At 40.1% G+C, this 16,888-nt stretch overlaps 1 protein-coding gene across 1 annotated transcript in view; it reads left to right on the forward strand.

Moving 5' to 3' along the window:
- The window catches only part of ATP8A1 (ATPase phospholipid transporting 8A1), a 151,884-nt gene that overhangs the window by 68,916 nt on the left and 66,080 nt on the right, over nt 1–16,888 (forward strand). Inside the window, exons 13-21 of the mRNA XM_054989944.1 lie at nt 1,038–1,115; nt 3,915–4,003; nt 6,299–6,343; nt 8,518–8,590; nt 11,501–11,606; nt 14,579–14,661; nt 14,778–14,827; nt 15,727–15,796; nt 16,504–16,588. Coding sequence (XP_054845919.1) covers nt 1,038–1,115; nt 3,915–4,003; nt 6,299–6,343; nt 8,518–8,590; nt 11,501–11,606; nt 14,579–14,661; nt 14,778–14,827; nt 15,727–15,796; nt 16,504–16,588 — 679 coding nt within the window. The remainder of the gene's footprint in view (nt 1–1,037; nt 1,116–3,914; nt 4,004–6,298; nt 6,344–8,517; nt 8,591–11,500; nt 11,607–14,578; nt 14,662–14,777; nt 14,828–15,726; nt 15,797–16,503; nt 16,589–16,888) is intronic.

Raw genomic sequence — 16,888 nt, forward strand, 5'->3', positions numbered from 1 at the left:
AGTACACAACATACACTTGGATGTCAAGAAACTTGCAATATGTTCCACTTGTCAAAGGGAGACTTGGACTTCTGTTTCTTGAACAACAGCTCCCTCCCCAACCACACTGCAAAAGTCTTTTGAAATTGAGGCAACTTTCAGAAGTAGTTTCTAATGTGGCATAGCAGGGTGTTAAGAGACAAAAATTTTAAAAGGGTTGAAAAGTGATCCAAAACATTATCTTGGAGGAGTGCGTGTCTTTGGGTATGTCCGGTAGAATTATTTAGTAATTGATATTAGTGTACATATGGATTTCTGGATTAGAGGATTCAGTAGAGTTGCCAGCTCTGGGCTGGAAAATTCCTGGAAATTCTGGGGGTGGATGCTGAGAAGGGCAGAGTTTGGGAAGGGGAGACGCCTTATTAGGGTATAATATCATAGAGTCCACCCTTCAGTGCAGCTGTTCTGTCCAGGGAAACTGATTGCTATTGCCTGGAGATCAGTTGCAATTCTGGGAGACCTCCAGCCGCCTCCTGGAGGTTGATTCAGGTGGGTAGCCATCTTGGTCTGTAGTAGAAGAGTAAAATTCGGGTCCAGCAGCACCTTAAAGACCAACTAGATTTCCAGGGTATGAGTTTTCGAGAGTCAGAGCTCCCTTCATCAAATAGAATATAAAAAGGAAGGAATCCTTATAATCCGGGCGGAGGATGGGAGAGATATTGTAAATTAGATGTCAGGAAGCTAGCTATAATACATACTGTAGTTAGTATAATAGAGCCTGGATGTGAATTGCAGAAAATTAACATCAGTAATGCAAGAAAAATCCTATGTCCCAATTCAACCCCAACAAAGGGAGCTCTGACCGATGAAATCTGGTTGGTCTTTAAAGTGCCACTGAATCTTGATCACCTGGAGGTTGGCAACCATAGGATTTATATGAAAGGTTCCACTGATGACAGTGGAAATTACTTTAATTATAATGTACACAGGGCAGAATGAAGATTCTAATTATTTCTGTGACTTGGTTTTTTTTAAAAAACTGCCTTTTCTTTCCATAGGATGTCGACATGCATTATGAACCTACGGACACTGGTGCCGTGGCTCGTACATCAAATCTCAATGAAGAACTTGGTCAGGTAGGTTGTGCTTCATAATTCCTTGGTCTCTAAAGTATTTCCTGTATACTGCAATGGAAACTTCCTTGTATGTTACAGTTTTTTCTAGTGTCTTGGAAATACCATCTTTTTGTTACAAAGCAAAAAGCATAGTTGTTTCTCCTGGCTAAGTAACTCCTTTTGTATATCTGTGTGTGTTCCCTGTTTATTGCTTAAAACTGCATGCGCGCACACAAACACGCACACACACACTCCAGTATAGTTTTTTAATCAATGCCAGTTTTATTAGTATAGTAACTGGCTACTCTCTTAATTGTTGTATTACACCAGGAGGTGAAGACTTTTTTATATTGTTTGACATTCTCTTATTATCTTGTCACCCTGAGGATTTATATTTACTTATTTTGTTCTATTTATGTTATTTATAGTCCACCTTTCTCACTGAGACTCAAGACAGATACGTGTATATGTGTTATGTGTTAGTAGTTATATTAACTATTTTAAATATATATATTTGTATTTTAAATGCTGTTTTTAATGTTTGAAATGATTTAATGTTTTGATGTTTGCCACTTTGAGGACCCTGAATTGGGTCAACAGTTGACATAGAATGTTTTAAATAAATACTGTCTCTGCCGCACAAAAGATTTCTTAAAGGCAGCGTGTCCCTAATTTTGCTAAGCTCATTAATATCTGTAGCAGGTAGGAAATGCCTCGACTTTATTCACTTTAGTTTCTTTGAACTTCCTTTGTTGAAAGATGGCTGGCAAATCCTTGTGCAAAAATATGAATTTATAGAAATTCGACACCTGGCAGGGCAACTTTAAGGAAAACACTTCAGTTGCCCAGGATATTCTGCTGCTGGTGACTTTTCTTCAAATAAATAGAGGCTTCAGCATGATATTGCGGAAATAGCATTTATCAGAAAATATGACTATTCGTCAAGGCTTAAATAAAAATGAAACATCTGTCAGGCACTACAGAGGCCAATCAGTTTAGCAAAACTGAAGCAAGTGTTAGCAGTGCACCAGTTAGTTACTGCTGTTATGAATGTTCACCGTGCTTGTCTTTAAATACATTTGTGCTTTACATAGAAATGCCGCTACCTGTACTAATTGCATGTAATGGCCTTTTTCGTCTGTTACTTCTCTGTATACATGTGTCTGCCAAGTGAGGGCACACTTCATGCTCCTGATAAAGTAGACATTTGCCCATGAAACTTACGCCTAGTGATACCATGAATTTTGCAGCCAACCTTTTCAACAGTGAAACACCCTGTTCGACATTCACAGTCAGACTAAGGATATGTTTAGCTTGCATTGAGCAACTTGAACAGCTGCCAAACATGTTTACAGCTGCTGTTAGTTCGAAGGTCAGCTAGAGAACTGGGTTCTGATCTCTTGGCGCTTCCCTGTTTCTTAGCTATGTTGTACCAGGATACAGGAAAGCTTCAGAGACAATTAGAAACCAGTTCACAGTGGATAAGAGATCAACTGGGAACTGACCTCTAATCCCACCAGCACTCCCCCCTCCCGGGCAGGGGGGGGGAAGTCCTGAGGAACAGGTCCAGGAGGCAAAAAACCTCCCACGCCAGCTTGCAGTAGCCATGCTTCTGATGGATGTGATGATGTCACTTCCTGAAGAGATGTCATCAAACCTGGCAAGAGCATGCACGCTCAAAGCACACGAGAGAGAAGATCACCTGCGATAGGTGCTCCCCCCGGGAGGGTAAGGGGGCCTGGCAACCCTACCTCCACCTCAGTTCTCTGCATCTCAGCATGTCTAGGTTGCAGTATGTTTTCCAGGGTGGGAGATGAAAAGAACCCGACTTTCAGCTAATCATAAGGAAATCAGCTGTGAGCCCCTGATCCCTCCCGCCCCACCAAAAAACTTTTGGCTGGTTAGAGATGGGAGCGAGCTTCTGTTGACTGATAGATGCAGAGGAGTTAGCCGTGTTAGTCTGTGGTAGCAAAATCAAAAAGAGTCCAGTAGCACCTTTAAGACTAACCAATTTTATTGTAGCATAAGCTTTCGAGAATCAAGTTCTCGAAAGTTCTCGAAAGCTTATGCTACAATAAAATTGGTTAGTCATAAAGGTGCTACTGGACTCTTTTTGATTTTGCTTCTGTTGACTGTGACTCAGTGCAAATTATTGTATCGGGGGCGGGGGGGAGCAAACAACAAACTTCCAATTGCCTTTGACGGTTCCTTTATTAACTAACTAGTGGGTAGATAACTTGGCTTGAAACAAAGAGATATACCAGTACTTCACTAAAGCTGTTTTCTTGTCGCACCAGGGCCAGGGTTGTCCTGGCCTGGTTCTGAAGTTCTTGGTTGGCCCTGCTCTCCTGCAGGCTTCTAGCAGGAAAAATAAACAGTGTCCATCCTACACTCCTGCTTGCACTGAGTCAGGCCTACTGGAGTGGCCTCTTAAAGAGGCATTACACAACAGAAACACACAGTGAACAGCCAAACCGTAAATTGACTGCCTAATTGATGCTGGTGGATGTGAGCTGAAACAAGCATCTCTCCTTGTGCCTTGATTAATCTGTCTTTAAAGTACTACGGGACACCTTTTTGTTTTTGAGTGACTGCAGAGGGCAGTGCTCCTGCCGTTGGTTCCAAATAAAGGAAAATGTAATGTCATAAATGTCAATACAATCAAGTTGGTTTATAAAATCATAATAAAAATGTTTTTCTTACTAAGATTGTTAATTGTTATTGAAATACTACATTTATGCAATTTATTAAAAGTGCTTTTACAAGTGCAAATAGAAGTAATCTAAATGTACACCTAATGAAAAATGTTAATGTGCTTAGGTGAAATACATATTTTCGGACAAGACTGGAACACTGACATGCAACGTAATGCAGTTTAAGAAGTGTACTATTGCAGGAATAGCTTATGGGTAAGTTTTCCTTAAATGTTGATTGGGATTTTTAAAGGTTTTTTTGTATTTCATCATATGACTTTTTATTTTTTTATGTATCATCAGTAAAGTCAGAATTTTTACCATCAATTCATTTAGGAGTACCTCTTTTTAAAATCATAGCTTCTTACTAAATTATTCCAACATTTACATCAGACTAAAGAAAATAATACATATGGTTGCACATTACCTTTATGTTTTGGCCTAAGAGTATTTCTTGAGCAATTAAAATAAAAATCTTATTAAAAGAGCCAGAAACCTATGGTATATGACTATTCCAACAGTACTCTTTTAATGCCTCAACCCAGTTATAACACTAGTCTTTTGTACATGATTTTGCTTGAACTAATTTAACTTTAAACACACTATATCCTTATTGAGCAATAGGCTGAGATAGTTCATTCTAATATCCCCCCATACCTGTTCTACAGTCCCAGCCTGACTGCATGTCTTTGTCTTACCAGAGATCTTTGCTGTTGTAATCAAATGTCATAGTTTGTAATCTGCCTGCTGATTGGCTGAGAGTTCTTATCATACTTGTAATCTTCCTTGGGTCCCAGTAAGTAATGTGGACTGTAAATGACAATTGTAATCAGGCTCATTGTTCTCTGTATTATACATTATATTAACAACATTCATGTTCAGTGATAAATTATCTTTAAAAAGGCAAATTTAGGCTTTTCTGGACATCATAATCAGTTATGCACACTAATAAATGTTAGGGATTTTTTATTGTGATGCTAATTTTACTACTCAAAACATTAGATGTATTTTTCTTTGAGCCCTGGGAAAATAGTAGAGATATTTCTCTACTTCCCTATAGAGGTAGCATTTCTGTTCTAGTTTAGATCTCTGCAGCAAACCATTAACAAGTGCACATTTGTTGCCCCAATAATGACAATAAAGTATCCTTTAGGCTTTTTAAGTTAAAAGAGATTTCATTTTTAGCAGGCCCAAGAAGCAATTCCGTCACCGGAGCAGCTGTAGATGGATATTAGCTATGCATAAAGTCACAACAGGGACACAAAAAATTAAAGCTTTTTATTATTTTGAAGTAGCTATTATCTGTAGCTAACTATCCGACAAAATATTAGTTACCATATCCTGCATGATTTTTATCTTTCATTGACTGTTTTTAGAGTACTGTGGTTGTATTCCAAGACTGAATAAGCGAATAATGGTCTTTTGCATTTGCGTTTTAAGCCTAATACGTATGTTAGTATTTCTGGATAAATTGTTAAAATTACAATAGCACATCGAAAACGTACTTTATGAGAAGTCAGCATAATTGATCTTTACAAAACCATAAATGGTGAAGAGAGAATCTGGATAGTTTTTGGAAATTGAATATTGCGCTAGATGAATATTTGGTCTGATCTATCAGGGCAGTTCATACATCACGTCTCAGAAGAGAGTCACGATCCTTTGTTACATATCAGGCACTGTTACTGACAGTCCAATAGGGGTGTGCGCTTCGGGTTCCCGGTTCAGAAAAAAAACCCGAACCGGGCCCGATTTGTAAAGTTTCGGTATTTCCGAATCAGGGCCAGTATTCCAAAAGACCAAATCAAAGCTTCCCGAAGCAATTCGGATTGCTTTGGGAAGCTTCAGAGCCTTTAAGGTGCCTGGCCTCCTGGCCTCTCACCACCACCCCACTTACCTGGGGCAGTCTTCTTACAGAGGCGTGGGCGGCGGCGGCATTCGCTGCTGCCCTGCCGGCCACTGTTTCTGCCACGGCAGCAGCGGCAGAAAGTAAGTGGGGAAGGGGGAAGGGAGGCTCAGGGGGGAGGTGGGAATCTCTCTTTGGTATGCTCCGAATCATTTCGAAGCATACCGAAGCGATTTCTGAACCCCGAACCCGAAGCAGCTTGCTGCTTCATGTTTTGGGTTATTCTGGATCGTTTTCCCGCTTCAGGTAAATCCGAAGCAGGAGAACCGAATTTTTTCCCCACTGCACACTCCTACAGTCCAATGGTGATATATCTTTTTCCAGTTCCAGTGCATAGTATTCAGTGCAAGTTAGTTGGACTATATAGATATGCACAGATTAGGGCAATGTAGCTCATCCAAAATATCAGCTCAAGTTGTTCACACTCTGTTTCTATTGAACCAGACTTGCTCTCAGTATATTTCATATTACAATCTTCATTTTGCATTCTACATTCATTTGGCAATAGTTTTCATCTAAATTCTCCTTTCATTTACATTCCCTTTATCTGAACAATGTAGGCTTTCTGAGATATTTTCCTATATTTCTATTCCTCCTTTGTACAGCCATTCTCCTGAATCTGAGGATTATGGCTATTCTTCTGATGATTGGTAAGCACTAACCTCCATTTAATATTCATTATATTTATTTAAACTCATGATATTAACAACTATTAACTTTTACATTTTTATTAATTGTAGAATGATTTTTAAAATTGCATAATACAATTGATAGAGGCCAAGACAGAGTTTCTTTAGGCATATGTAAAGGATAGCAGCTTGTCATTGGCAGTTAAGAGAGCTGCTTTAAGGCAGTTTCACAGCTGGATTGTGACTAGAGATAGGCACGAACCAAAATATGAACCAAAGTTCAGCATGAACCAGACCGGTTCGTGGTTTGCAAGCCCATTTTTGATGAACTGGCACGAACTTTAGGGCGGTTCGTTTGGTTTATTTTTCAATTTGTCTCTGCAGACAGCTTGGCACCGATCAATCAGTTTCCTAGGCAACAGGATGGGCTTTCTGCAGACCTTCTGTTGACCCAGAAGTGGTGATTCACTGACCCGGAAGTGATGTTTTCACAAACCAAACCGATTCGCATACCGGGGCAGGTTCATGAAAGTTCATGGTTCGTGAAACATGACGATCCATGAACCGCATGGTTCTTTTTTTTCTGGTTTGTGCCCATCTCTAATTGTGACATTACCCAGATTTAAGGGACAGCTTGCCAGGAAATGCAAGCTTTACTGAGCACATGAGTTTGGAATCCTGTTTGAAAATTTCTATCAGATTGGTTGAGGCTTATAAATACAGCTGTATTCTGTCAGCATTTGATACTAAAATGTTTAAAAGTAGGTTGAGTGTAGAGTTGTCTTAGCAAAAATATTCACAGAGCACAGTTGAATAAAGCTACATGTGTACTTGGTGCAAAACCTCACAAGCAGTTCAAAATTTTAATGGAATGCTTTTAGTGGAATGTAGGTTACATGCATTTTACTGCATTTTATGAGGTCAGGGGATTGGGTTTGGTTACTTATTTATGAATTGTTAGTTGCTTTGATCCATGGGAAAAGATGGGACATAAATATTTCAGCAAATAAGATAACTTTGTCATGCACATATGCAAGTAATCACAGTGTTATAATTATCAAGTGTATGTGTAGGCACTAGTGGCAAAAAATTCTGTTTTCATAGGTTGTACAAGTGGTATATCAAGATCCTATTCCTGAACTCATTTAAGTGCATATTATCCTGAGGAAATTAGCTAGTAGAGATGGGCATGAAATGGGAAAAACCAAACCCGGAGTTTCATGGTTCGTTGTGTTCCACAAACCACGAACTTTCACAAAATTGTCCAGTTTTGCAAAACGATACATTAGGTTCGTGGTTTGTCAGATCCCAGGGCCCTACAACGGCCCCCTTCATACCCAGAGATGTCAGACTCACAGGGAGACTTCAAAGGGACCCCCACCCAACAACTTTCCCAGCAAGGACAAGAGCAGAAAATAAGAAAGAGTCTTTTCAATCTCTTTTGAAGCAGCAGCAAATCCAGCCAAAAGCTCCCAAATCAACTCTTTCTCACTCCAAATCCCAGCAACTGCTCCTCCCTCTCCCTCTGTCTACTGGAACTGAAAGCACGAGGCAGATAGCTGTGCCTTATATAAGAAACGCTCACATAAGAGAAGAACAGGAGCTCTCTGATTGGCAGACAGACCTGCCTAACAGGGTTTGAAGGGATAAGATTGGTGTCCCCATGGCTACAGAAGGCCCATCTCCCCCCGGTCGTTGCTCTCATAGAACAGAATGGGAGCTCTCAGGTTGGCAGGGAGAGCTGCCTATCAAAGTTATGTGGGCTAGGATTGGGGTTTCCATGGCAACAAAAGATCTGCACACATTCTGGGCCTATGTTACCTAGGGAATCAATGGATCGGTGCCAGCCTGTCTGGCATGATGAAGCATTCATGAATCGAACGAATCAGCCCATAAAGTCATGGATTTTGTGAAAAACACATTTTCATGATACACAAATTGGCCCGATTCATCGCAAAATTTGAGTCGTATTTCAATTCGTGCCCATGTCTATTAACTAGACTATAAATAAGTACTCAAATGCAGAATAATTAATGTTTCAGGACAGCTTAATAAGATATTGGGTTGAGCGACATTCGTGTATGTTAGCTAATAGTAAAATGATGTGATTAGTGTGGGGGCCTAAGTGATATATGATGCATTCATTGATATATGATGCATTCAACATTTGCTATGCTTTTCTTATTTTTTTTCAGGCAGAGTTCACAAACCAAAGATGAAAAACAGTTTAGTGATTCATCATTACTGGAAAACCTCCAAAGTAAACATGTAAGATACAGAAATATATATTAGCTATGCAAAAAAGGAGGATCTTGGTAAGATAGAAGTAACACCAGCTTACAGGAAAATGTGTTTTAATCCTAAATACACTTGTTTGGAGGGAAAGACCTAATTTATTTAAATAAAACTAGCTTTCAAGAAAGTTCCTAAGGGTGTGCAATTCATGTTTGAAGTTCTGCAAAAATACCAAATTTTACCCAATTCAGTAAAATTTACTAAACTTAAATTACTACGTATTTCTAAACATAAATATCCATTACTGAATAAATTTGGTAATACTGAATTTAACTTTACTGAATTTAACTTTTACTTTGGTAATACTGAATTTAACTTTGTTGTGCCTTTGCTAAGGAACAGCAAAGAAACACTGCTTCCCAACTTTCTGGAGGAAACGACTATAGTGAATTGCAGTTAACAACACTTGCTCATGGCCACCTTTGCTCTAAACTATCCTCTCCTAAACGAGTCATCTACGACAAAAAAAAAACCATGCAAGTTTTGTATCATGTATTTGCATGTAATGCTGGTTCAGATGCAGTTCTAAGTATGGCCTGACACCTATATGCTGAACGTGCTTCATACATTTCAAAAACATATTGTGATGTTTCACTTTCTTCTGCAAAGGGAAAAAACTGCATTCACACAGAAATTCAGCAGTGCATACTTGCATGTTCTTTTGCTTGACAGAAAAAGGTCAAGTCCATTAATGCAGAGCTTTGGCTACATAGACCTCCATCTGCAAACTGCATCTGCTCTTTCAGATGCAGTACTGTGTTTCAGGCCAAGGTATCCGTCTTGTACAAATGTGTATTTTTTTAAATAAATAAAGATTTTATTTAAATAGAAAAGATATACATGACAGTAGAAAGTACATAGAAACTTATATAAAATACAAAGCACTATATTTGAGTTGCATTTAAGGTACAACAGAAAAATATATTCAAAATATGTAACAGCACAACTAGATTATATAATAGTTCTCTTCCCCTCTCTGTAATTGCTTATACCCAAACTTTACTGTCAGTAATTTTTAATCAGTCATCTCTTCCATATTTTACAAATGTGTATTACTGAATACAGAAACAGCTTATTGATAGAAGACTTCCTGATTCCCAACAAACCAGTTTTCCATGGTGTCTAGATCAGACAAAAAGACAAATAGTAGTCGGTTCTCTTATCTACAAACCAGGATTCCAAACAGGGCAAGAGGACAAACCACAATTTATTGCTTCATCCACTTTGAACATGGTTTGTTTAGAGTCAGGAAATCATCAGTCTCTAAAGCCAGGTGTGAAGGGTGTTGGAGCAGATGAACCCCAGAACATGGTTCATTACAGCTGATCAGAGCCAGTGCTTCACAAAGGAACAGCAGCTTGTGCCCGTGGAAGGCCATCTCACACTTTGAGTACTATTGGCCAAGGAAAAGCCATTAAAAATTCACTTATCTTTTTTTTTTTAATTACTAACAATACAGAAGGAAAGAAGGGGGGCAGAGGGAAGGAAAGAAAAAAACCAGCACATAACAACACAAACACTACATCTACACATAATGCTTTCCCTTCATACTGCCATTGTTTAAAATTAAAACTTTGTAAAATAATGTTAGATTGGTAGACCTTGCAAAATACAGATTATAATCAAAATTAGGTCTTCCTCCCCCCCCCCTCCCCCTGGGCCTCGGACGCAGTTCTCTCTGAACAGCTGCAGTCACCGTGCTCGTTCCCTCCTCCCCTCCCCCTTCAAACTTGGAATCCTTTTCCTCTTGTTTAGCATCTTGCTGGAACTCTTGATGCTGATCCTCAAAGTCCCTTAGCTGATCTTCTGATGTTATCTTGTAAGCTTGATCTTTGTAACTAAACCAGATACCTTCCGGAAATAACCATTTGAACTTTATTTCACGTTTCCTCAGAAGAGCTGCAAACCCTTTGTATTTAAATCTTCTTTTCCGAGCTAAAAATGAAACGTCCTTGCATCAGATTAGGGGGAGTCTAAGGGTTGGCCTTAGGCATTTCTGCTCCCTAAATGGAATGTTAAAACAAAGCCCTTTGAAGCACATACCACACCACCCAAATGCTGGGGCTGAGAGCCAAGCTACAAGTGACTTTTTTCACGCGTAGAACACTTGATCGTTTTCGCAAGTTTTCCTGGGAACTGAAGTCCGAGTGTCCTTCCCCTCTCTGTTAGAATCACTGCCTGAAGAGCCAGAGAAAGCCGGCGGCAGCAGCAGCTTTTGCAAATCCAGAGCAGCTCCCCAGGAGCAAGACACCCAGGGAGAAAGCTGCAGCTGCCCACCCCCAAAGATCGTTGAGAGCAGGCTTGTGACTGGAGGAACGATTTGCAAAAGCTGCTGCTGCAGCCGGCTTTCTCTGGCTCTTCAGGCAGCGATTCTAACAGAGAGGGGAAGGGCACTGGGACTTCAGTTCCCAGGAAAACTTGCGAAAACGATCAAGTGTTCTACGCGTGAAAAATGTCACTTGTAGCTTGACTCTTAGTTTCTGCATCTACCAAACTCCTGGTTTCCTTTTCCTCCTTCCAAACACCCCCAGGTATTTTCATCCATGTGAGTGTGAGCAGCCTTACGTTGGCGTCTCCATCTCACTCTTGATACTCTCGCCTTTTCAGTAAATTCTAATGGGGTGAGTCTGAACACTCGCCTGTGCCTTACACCTTTAAGCAAAAGCCATCAGCTCCTTAAATATTTACATAGGTCTGTAAACTGGACTTCCTCTGTCCTTGCTGCCATCGTGCCCTGTGGTTTTTGTCTGCCAGATGCATATGCACCAAGGTTGCTCTGAGGGAAAAACAAGTGTGTTCCCTAAGTACGATAAATCAGAGTGTCATATTTTCAATAAATATCTGTATAGGCTTAAAATTCCTTTCCAAATTTTGTTATAACAGCCTACTGCACCTATCATTTGTGAGTTCCTAACAATGATGGCGGTGTGTCACACAGCAGTTCCAGAAAAAGAAGACGATAAGATAATTTATCAAGCAGCATCTCCAGGTAAGGGTTATAGAATTACATTGAAATCTGTACAAGTGATATCTTCAGGTTCAATCAGCTGACATGGGCACGGGATATGTCTCACATCCTTGTTGTTTTGAAGAGCTTTTTAAAAGTGATGGGCCTTAAACATTGTGGGGGTTTGTATGTAAGTTTTAGATTTGGGAGCTAGAAAACAAGAGATATACAGGAAAGCTTTGCAGGTCATGACTACCACGGCAGCTGTGGGTTCACTTGGGTCACCTAGAGGTGATTTTCACTATCCTGGGCAACCAAGTCTATAACAAGGTATAGAGGATTTTTATTTGCCATATAACTTGAACAGAAAGAATTGATACCACTCCAGGTCAGCATAAGATTGCTTGCTTGCTTCATTTATTCTCCACCTCTCTTGTCAAGAATCAAAAATTATTTATAAACAGTGCAATAAATGTGATGACAAATTATAAAATAATGCAGTAATGACCAGTGCAATATAAATAATGCAGTAAAACTGAGATATATAATGGGAGAAAAATGAAATGAAAAACAACTTAATACCTTTGGTCGACAATATCGTGCATTCAATAAGTAGTGCAATATAAGGGGGAGGAAAAAAAGAACTATCTAAAATGTTCACTGACAAAACTACAACCTTATTCCCTATATAAACACTGCTCTCTTGCATAATATGTGTAGGAAACTTACAGTGAAATCCTAAGCAGCGTTGTTCCAGTCTGTCTGCATTGGCTTAGACTGGAGTAACTCTGCTTAGGATTTCACTGTTAGTGACTAAAAGATACATACATATCTGCCTATCAGTTCAAAAGCATTACAGGTTGCTTTGCTTGCAGAATGCTCCAGGCTCGGTCTGGGGTTAAAGTGTCTTGGGTGGCAGGTACAGGGAAAGACCTTCCTGTGCCAGAGACCCCCTGGAACTGCTGCAAGTCATGCCTAGTGGTAAATCTAATATTAGGGACAGCATTTCTCAAAAGCCTCAGAATCTGACCTTCTCCTTTTTGTGGGGGGAGACCGAAGAGAGAGCGAGAAACAGAGAGTGGAGTTCTGAGAGAACTCAGGCCAGGAGCAGGCCAGGGATAAAGCAGGAGGGCATCAGTGGGGATTGTGTGAATCAGAGCAGAGTTTGAGGCTGCTGGGACCCACCAGGGATATTATAGAGGGTGCTTCAGCCCTTGCCTCAAATCCTTACCCGCCCAGGCAGGCTACTGGCAGGCAGCCCAGCAGCCTAGGAGGTACTGAGCTTGGATGGGCCAGCAACCTGGTCCAGCGTTAAGAGAGCTTTCAAGGGTGGTTCCCGCTGCCTCTCCTCCGTAGCTTGCCGTAGGTGTGCCCAGTGTTCTTGAGGGTGTGGCAGCAGGTGCCGGGCTCAGTTGCCCTTCCTCCATACCCATCCGCGCATGACGGCATGAGCTGGCGGCTCTGGTCATTTTCTAAGCATCCTCTTTCCCCACCATAGAGCCATGATTTAAAAATGAACGAGTGGCTTCAAGCCAGAACAAGCCGGGATTTTGAGACAGACCCTAATGATTTTTTTGAAATACAAATAGTAAAAAGAGGAAACTTGATGAGAATGTTGCAGAAAGTTTACAGCAAGCCTTTCTTTCTTTTTCTTTTTTATTATCTGCTTTTCTCACTGAAAACTAAGGCAGATTACACTGTGCAAGTGAAATACCATAAAATCAACAGCTAGGACATTCACTGAGCAACATACAGTAGTGAGCAGCAATTAGTACGATGGTTGTTGTGGGTTTTCCGGGCTGTATTGCCGTGGTCTTGGCATTGTAGTTCCTGACGTTTCGCCAGCAGCTGTGGCTGGCATCTTCAGAGTGTGTGACACTGAGAGATCTCTGTCTTTTGGTGCTACACCTCTCAAGATGCCAGCCACAGCTGCTGGCGAAACGTCAGGAACTACAATGCCAAGACCACGGCAATACAGCCCGGAAAACCCACAACAACCATCGTTCTCCGGCTGTGAAAGCCTTCGACAATACAGCAATTAGTACATTCAGAGGGCAGATTGAATAGGGTATGGTAGCAGAAAATTTGGGGGGAAAGCCTAAAGCAGCCACAGAGATGAAATCTTTCTGAAACAAAGCCTAACTGACATAGTCAGCAATATAGAAACTCCCCAGTAGGAGCATACCTACATCAGCAGACAGTATCCAAGAGCATAGTCGAATCCTGTAGCCCCTGTCCCTACCAAGGAATTTTTCTAAGCTATTTCTTATGACACAGCCTTATAATCCGAGTAGAAAGCTCTCCGGAGTCATTCAGTTTTGCATCGTTTGCAGAAAGCCAGGAGACTGGGAGCTTTCCTGCCCTCCTCAGGCAGGCTAGTGCGTAAGGGGGGGGGCCGCCACCGAGGAAAGATGCGCATGGGAAGCTGTTGATTTTGCCCAGCTGCAGGGCGGCACCTGCAGAACGCCTTTTTCGGATGAGCGAACCTGTCAGGGTGGAACATGGGGAAAGAGGCGGTTGCATAAATATGAGGAGGGGCCAAAGCCATGAATGTGATGGTCATGACTTTGAATTGAGCCCTGTAACTGATGGGCAGCCAATGAAGTGACTGCCGGAACAGGAGTGACACGTATGCTTCATTTAGCTCCTGAAAATAAACGCTGCAAAGTTCTGCACCAGCTGGAGTCTCCGAGTCAACTTTGAGAGGAGACCTGTGTAGTACTGTGCGTAGTACTGGTCTCAGTGTTACTGTGGCATGAATCCAAGTGGCCAGATCAGCCATATCAACAGAGTGGGGGGCGGGTCATCTTCCAGGCTAGCCTGAGTTGGCAAAAGGCCTTCTTTGTGGCTGCATTTATTTGCTCTTCTAGCGGCAGTGCTGTGTCTAAGACATGCACACTAAGAGCCTTGCAATGGACTGGTTAGGTTGCTCTTATGACCACAACTGTATGTGAGTCACTGAGTTTCACTTGCACCCATTTTCCACTGAAATAACAGCGGATGGTTTGTTTCAGATGAAGGCGCATTGGTTAGAGCAGCAAAGCATCTTAATTTTGTTTTCACTGGAAGGACACCAGACTCTGTAATTATAGAATCTGTAAGTATATTTAAAGTAGTTAAACATGAGTGACTTGTTAATTATTATATTAACGGTAAACAATTGTGAAAAATATTTTAAAAGAAGAAATTAATCAAAATTTTATTTTCTCCTAGCTTGGACAGGAAGAAAGATATGAATTGCTAAACGTATTAGAATTTACAAGGTAATTAAACACAGTTTGTGATTTTAATATGATTTTTATGCTCTTATTTCTTTGGTTAAGGATATTTCCTTCCTTATGTGAGTTTAGGTGTGAAGAACTGTACATTCAGAATGACTCCAAGTAAAAAATTTATTGTGTTGAGTTTTTCCGGAGACATTTCCCAGATTCCTGATGTTAACAATTCATTATTTAAAAACAAAAACAGTGTTAGGGGAGAAAGGTGTGAGGGAAACACTGGCTTTAATTTCTGCCAGCTGGATAAAGATGACCATACAAAATTCCAATTTTGAAATCAAATAAAGTCAAACAACTCCTGGTTTAGGGTTTTCCATTCATCTTTTAATTACTTATTTTCCTGTAGCCACTTTGTAGCTGCTCACCTGGTTGCCAGGTAATACAACTTAATGTTTGTCATTTCTTGGTATCCCCTCTCTTCCTGCCTGTACAACATCTTAGCAAACATTCTGTGTGGTTTATTACTCTAAATCAATTTTATTATAATTTTTGGCCAGTAATTCAACCATACTTTACTAGATCCCTAATAGTAAGTTTATGAATATACACAACAGTTTTGGTAGTATGTTCGTCTTACTGCATTTCTACCCAACCAAGATTACTATGTTCAGGTGTTTTTAACCACAGTTAAACTAAGCAAAATTTGTATTAGGAACAACACACTATATACTTGATAGGTTATTGTCCCCAGGAAGCTTTTTTGGGGAGGTGCTGATTCCAAGGGAATATGCTTCAGTGAACATTATATCAACCTTAATGTTTTTAAAAGTACTTTTCTGTTTTTTAAATTGTTATGTCTGGTTGCAAGCAGTGCTTGGATTAATAGTTTATAAGTGTTATATATGTTTCTGATAAAGGGGTTCCCCAATTTCTCTACCTTTTAGTGCTAGGAAAAGGATGTCTGTGATTGTTCGCACGCCTACAGGAAAACTAAGGCTTTACTGCAAAGGGGCTGTAAGTTGCTGTACTTTTTTAAAATGTATATATTTGTGCTCTCATTTGCATCTGTGATAAGTTGTGAAGCAGTGGGCTAGACACAGAACGCATCTTAACTAATTGCAGGTAAATGAAGCAAAGTCTTCCATTTAATTTAAATGGAATTGAACTTGCTTTCAAAGCCCAATTTTAGACTTCTAGTTTGGATGAAATTATGTTTAGGCCCTTTTAAAAGAAAATTTGATAAAAGTAACTAAGTGTTGTTTTATTTAAGCAGGCATACACTTTCTCTGAATTGCTTCTAAACATTACCCAAAAGGAAGCATGGCCAGAGGAATGCTAGGCTCCCCCACGTTGAGATAACTGCCCCCAGTCTATATAACATCTGTTAGTCTGCCACCCGCCCCATGAGTTTTAGTGAGGGAAGGACAATGTGAGTACTGATGGATTTTATAAATTGAATTTGGTTTTATTATGCAACCTGTTTTGCATTGTGATGTAATCTGCTCTGAGCCTGCTCTGCAGGGAGAGCGGAATATAAATATAATAATAAATAAATAAAGCAGTGTATTTGCATAGTTCAGACAAAGTGCAAAAAATTCACAACAGAAGTGTGTGCCTATACATAGTCTTCTGTACATAATCTTCTGGCCTTTAACTCTGAATTTCTTTCTCTGTTGAAATTTTTTTCTTAGCTTGTTTCAATATGTCTTATGTTATTATAGGATACTGTAATATATGATCGTCTGGCTGAAAATTCAAGATACAAGGAAATTACTTTGAAACATTTAGAATTATTTGCTACTGAAGGTGAGTCTGCCTATTTACCATAATAATAAACAATACTAAAATGACAATTCTATGACTTTGGATCAGTTACCAGTTACTGGAAAAACTAGTTTTAGCATTACAGTTGGTGCAACATAGTGATTCTTGTCCTTTGAGATGAGTCTAAAGACTGCTTCGCACATGTGCATTACTTGATTTATCCATCCTTGCTTATCATACACTTGATGACTGTCAGTTGGATGTGTGAAGTGACCCCATTGAAAAGCATTGGCTGTATTCAGGCATCACAGCAAACCCAAACTAACTGATTGTCCTGAGAAA

This window comes from Eublepharis macularius, chromosome 10 (assembly GCF_028583425.1).
Source record: "Eublepharis macularius isolate TG4126 chromosome 10, MPM_Emac_v1.0, whole genome shotgun sequence".
Classification (NCBI taxonomy): Eukaryota; Metazoa; Chordata; class Lepidosauria; order Squamata; family Eublepharidae; genus Eublepharis; species Eublepharis macularius.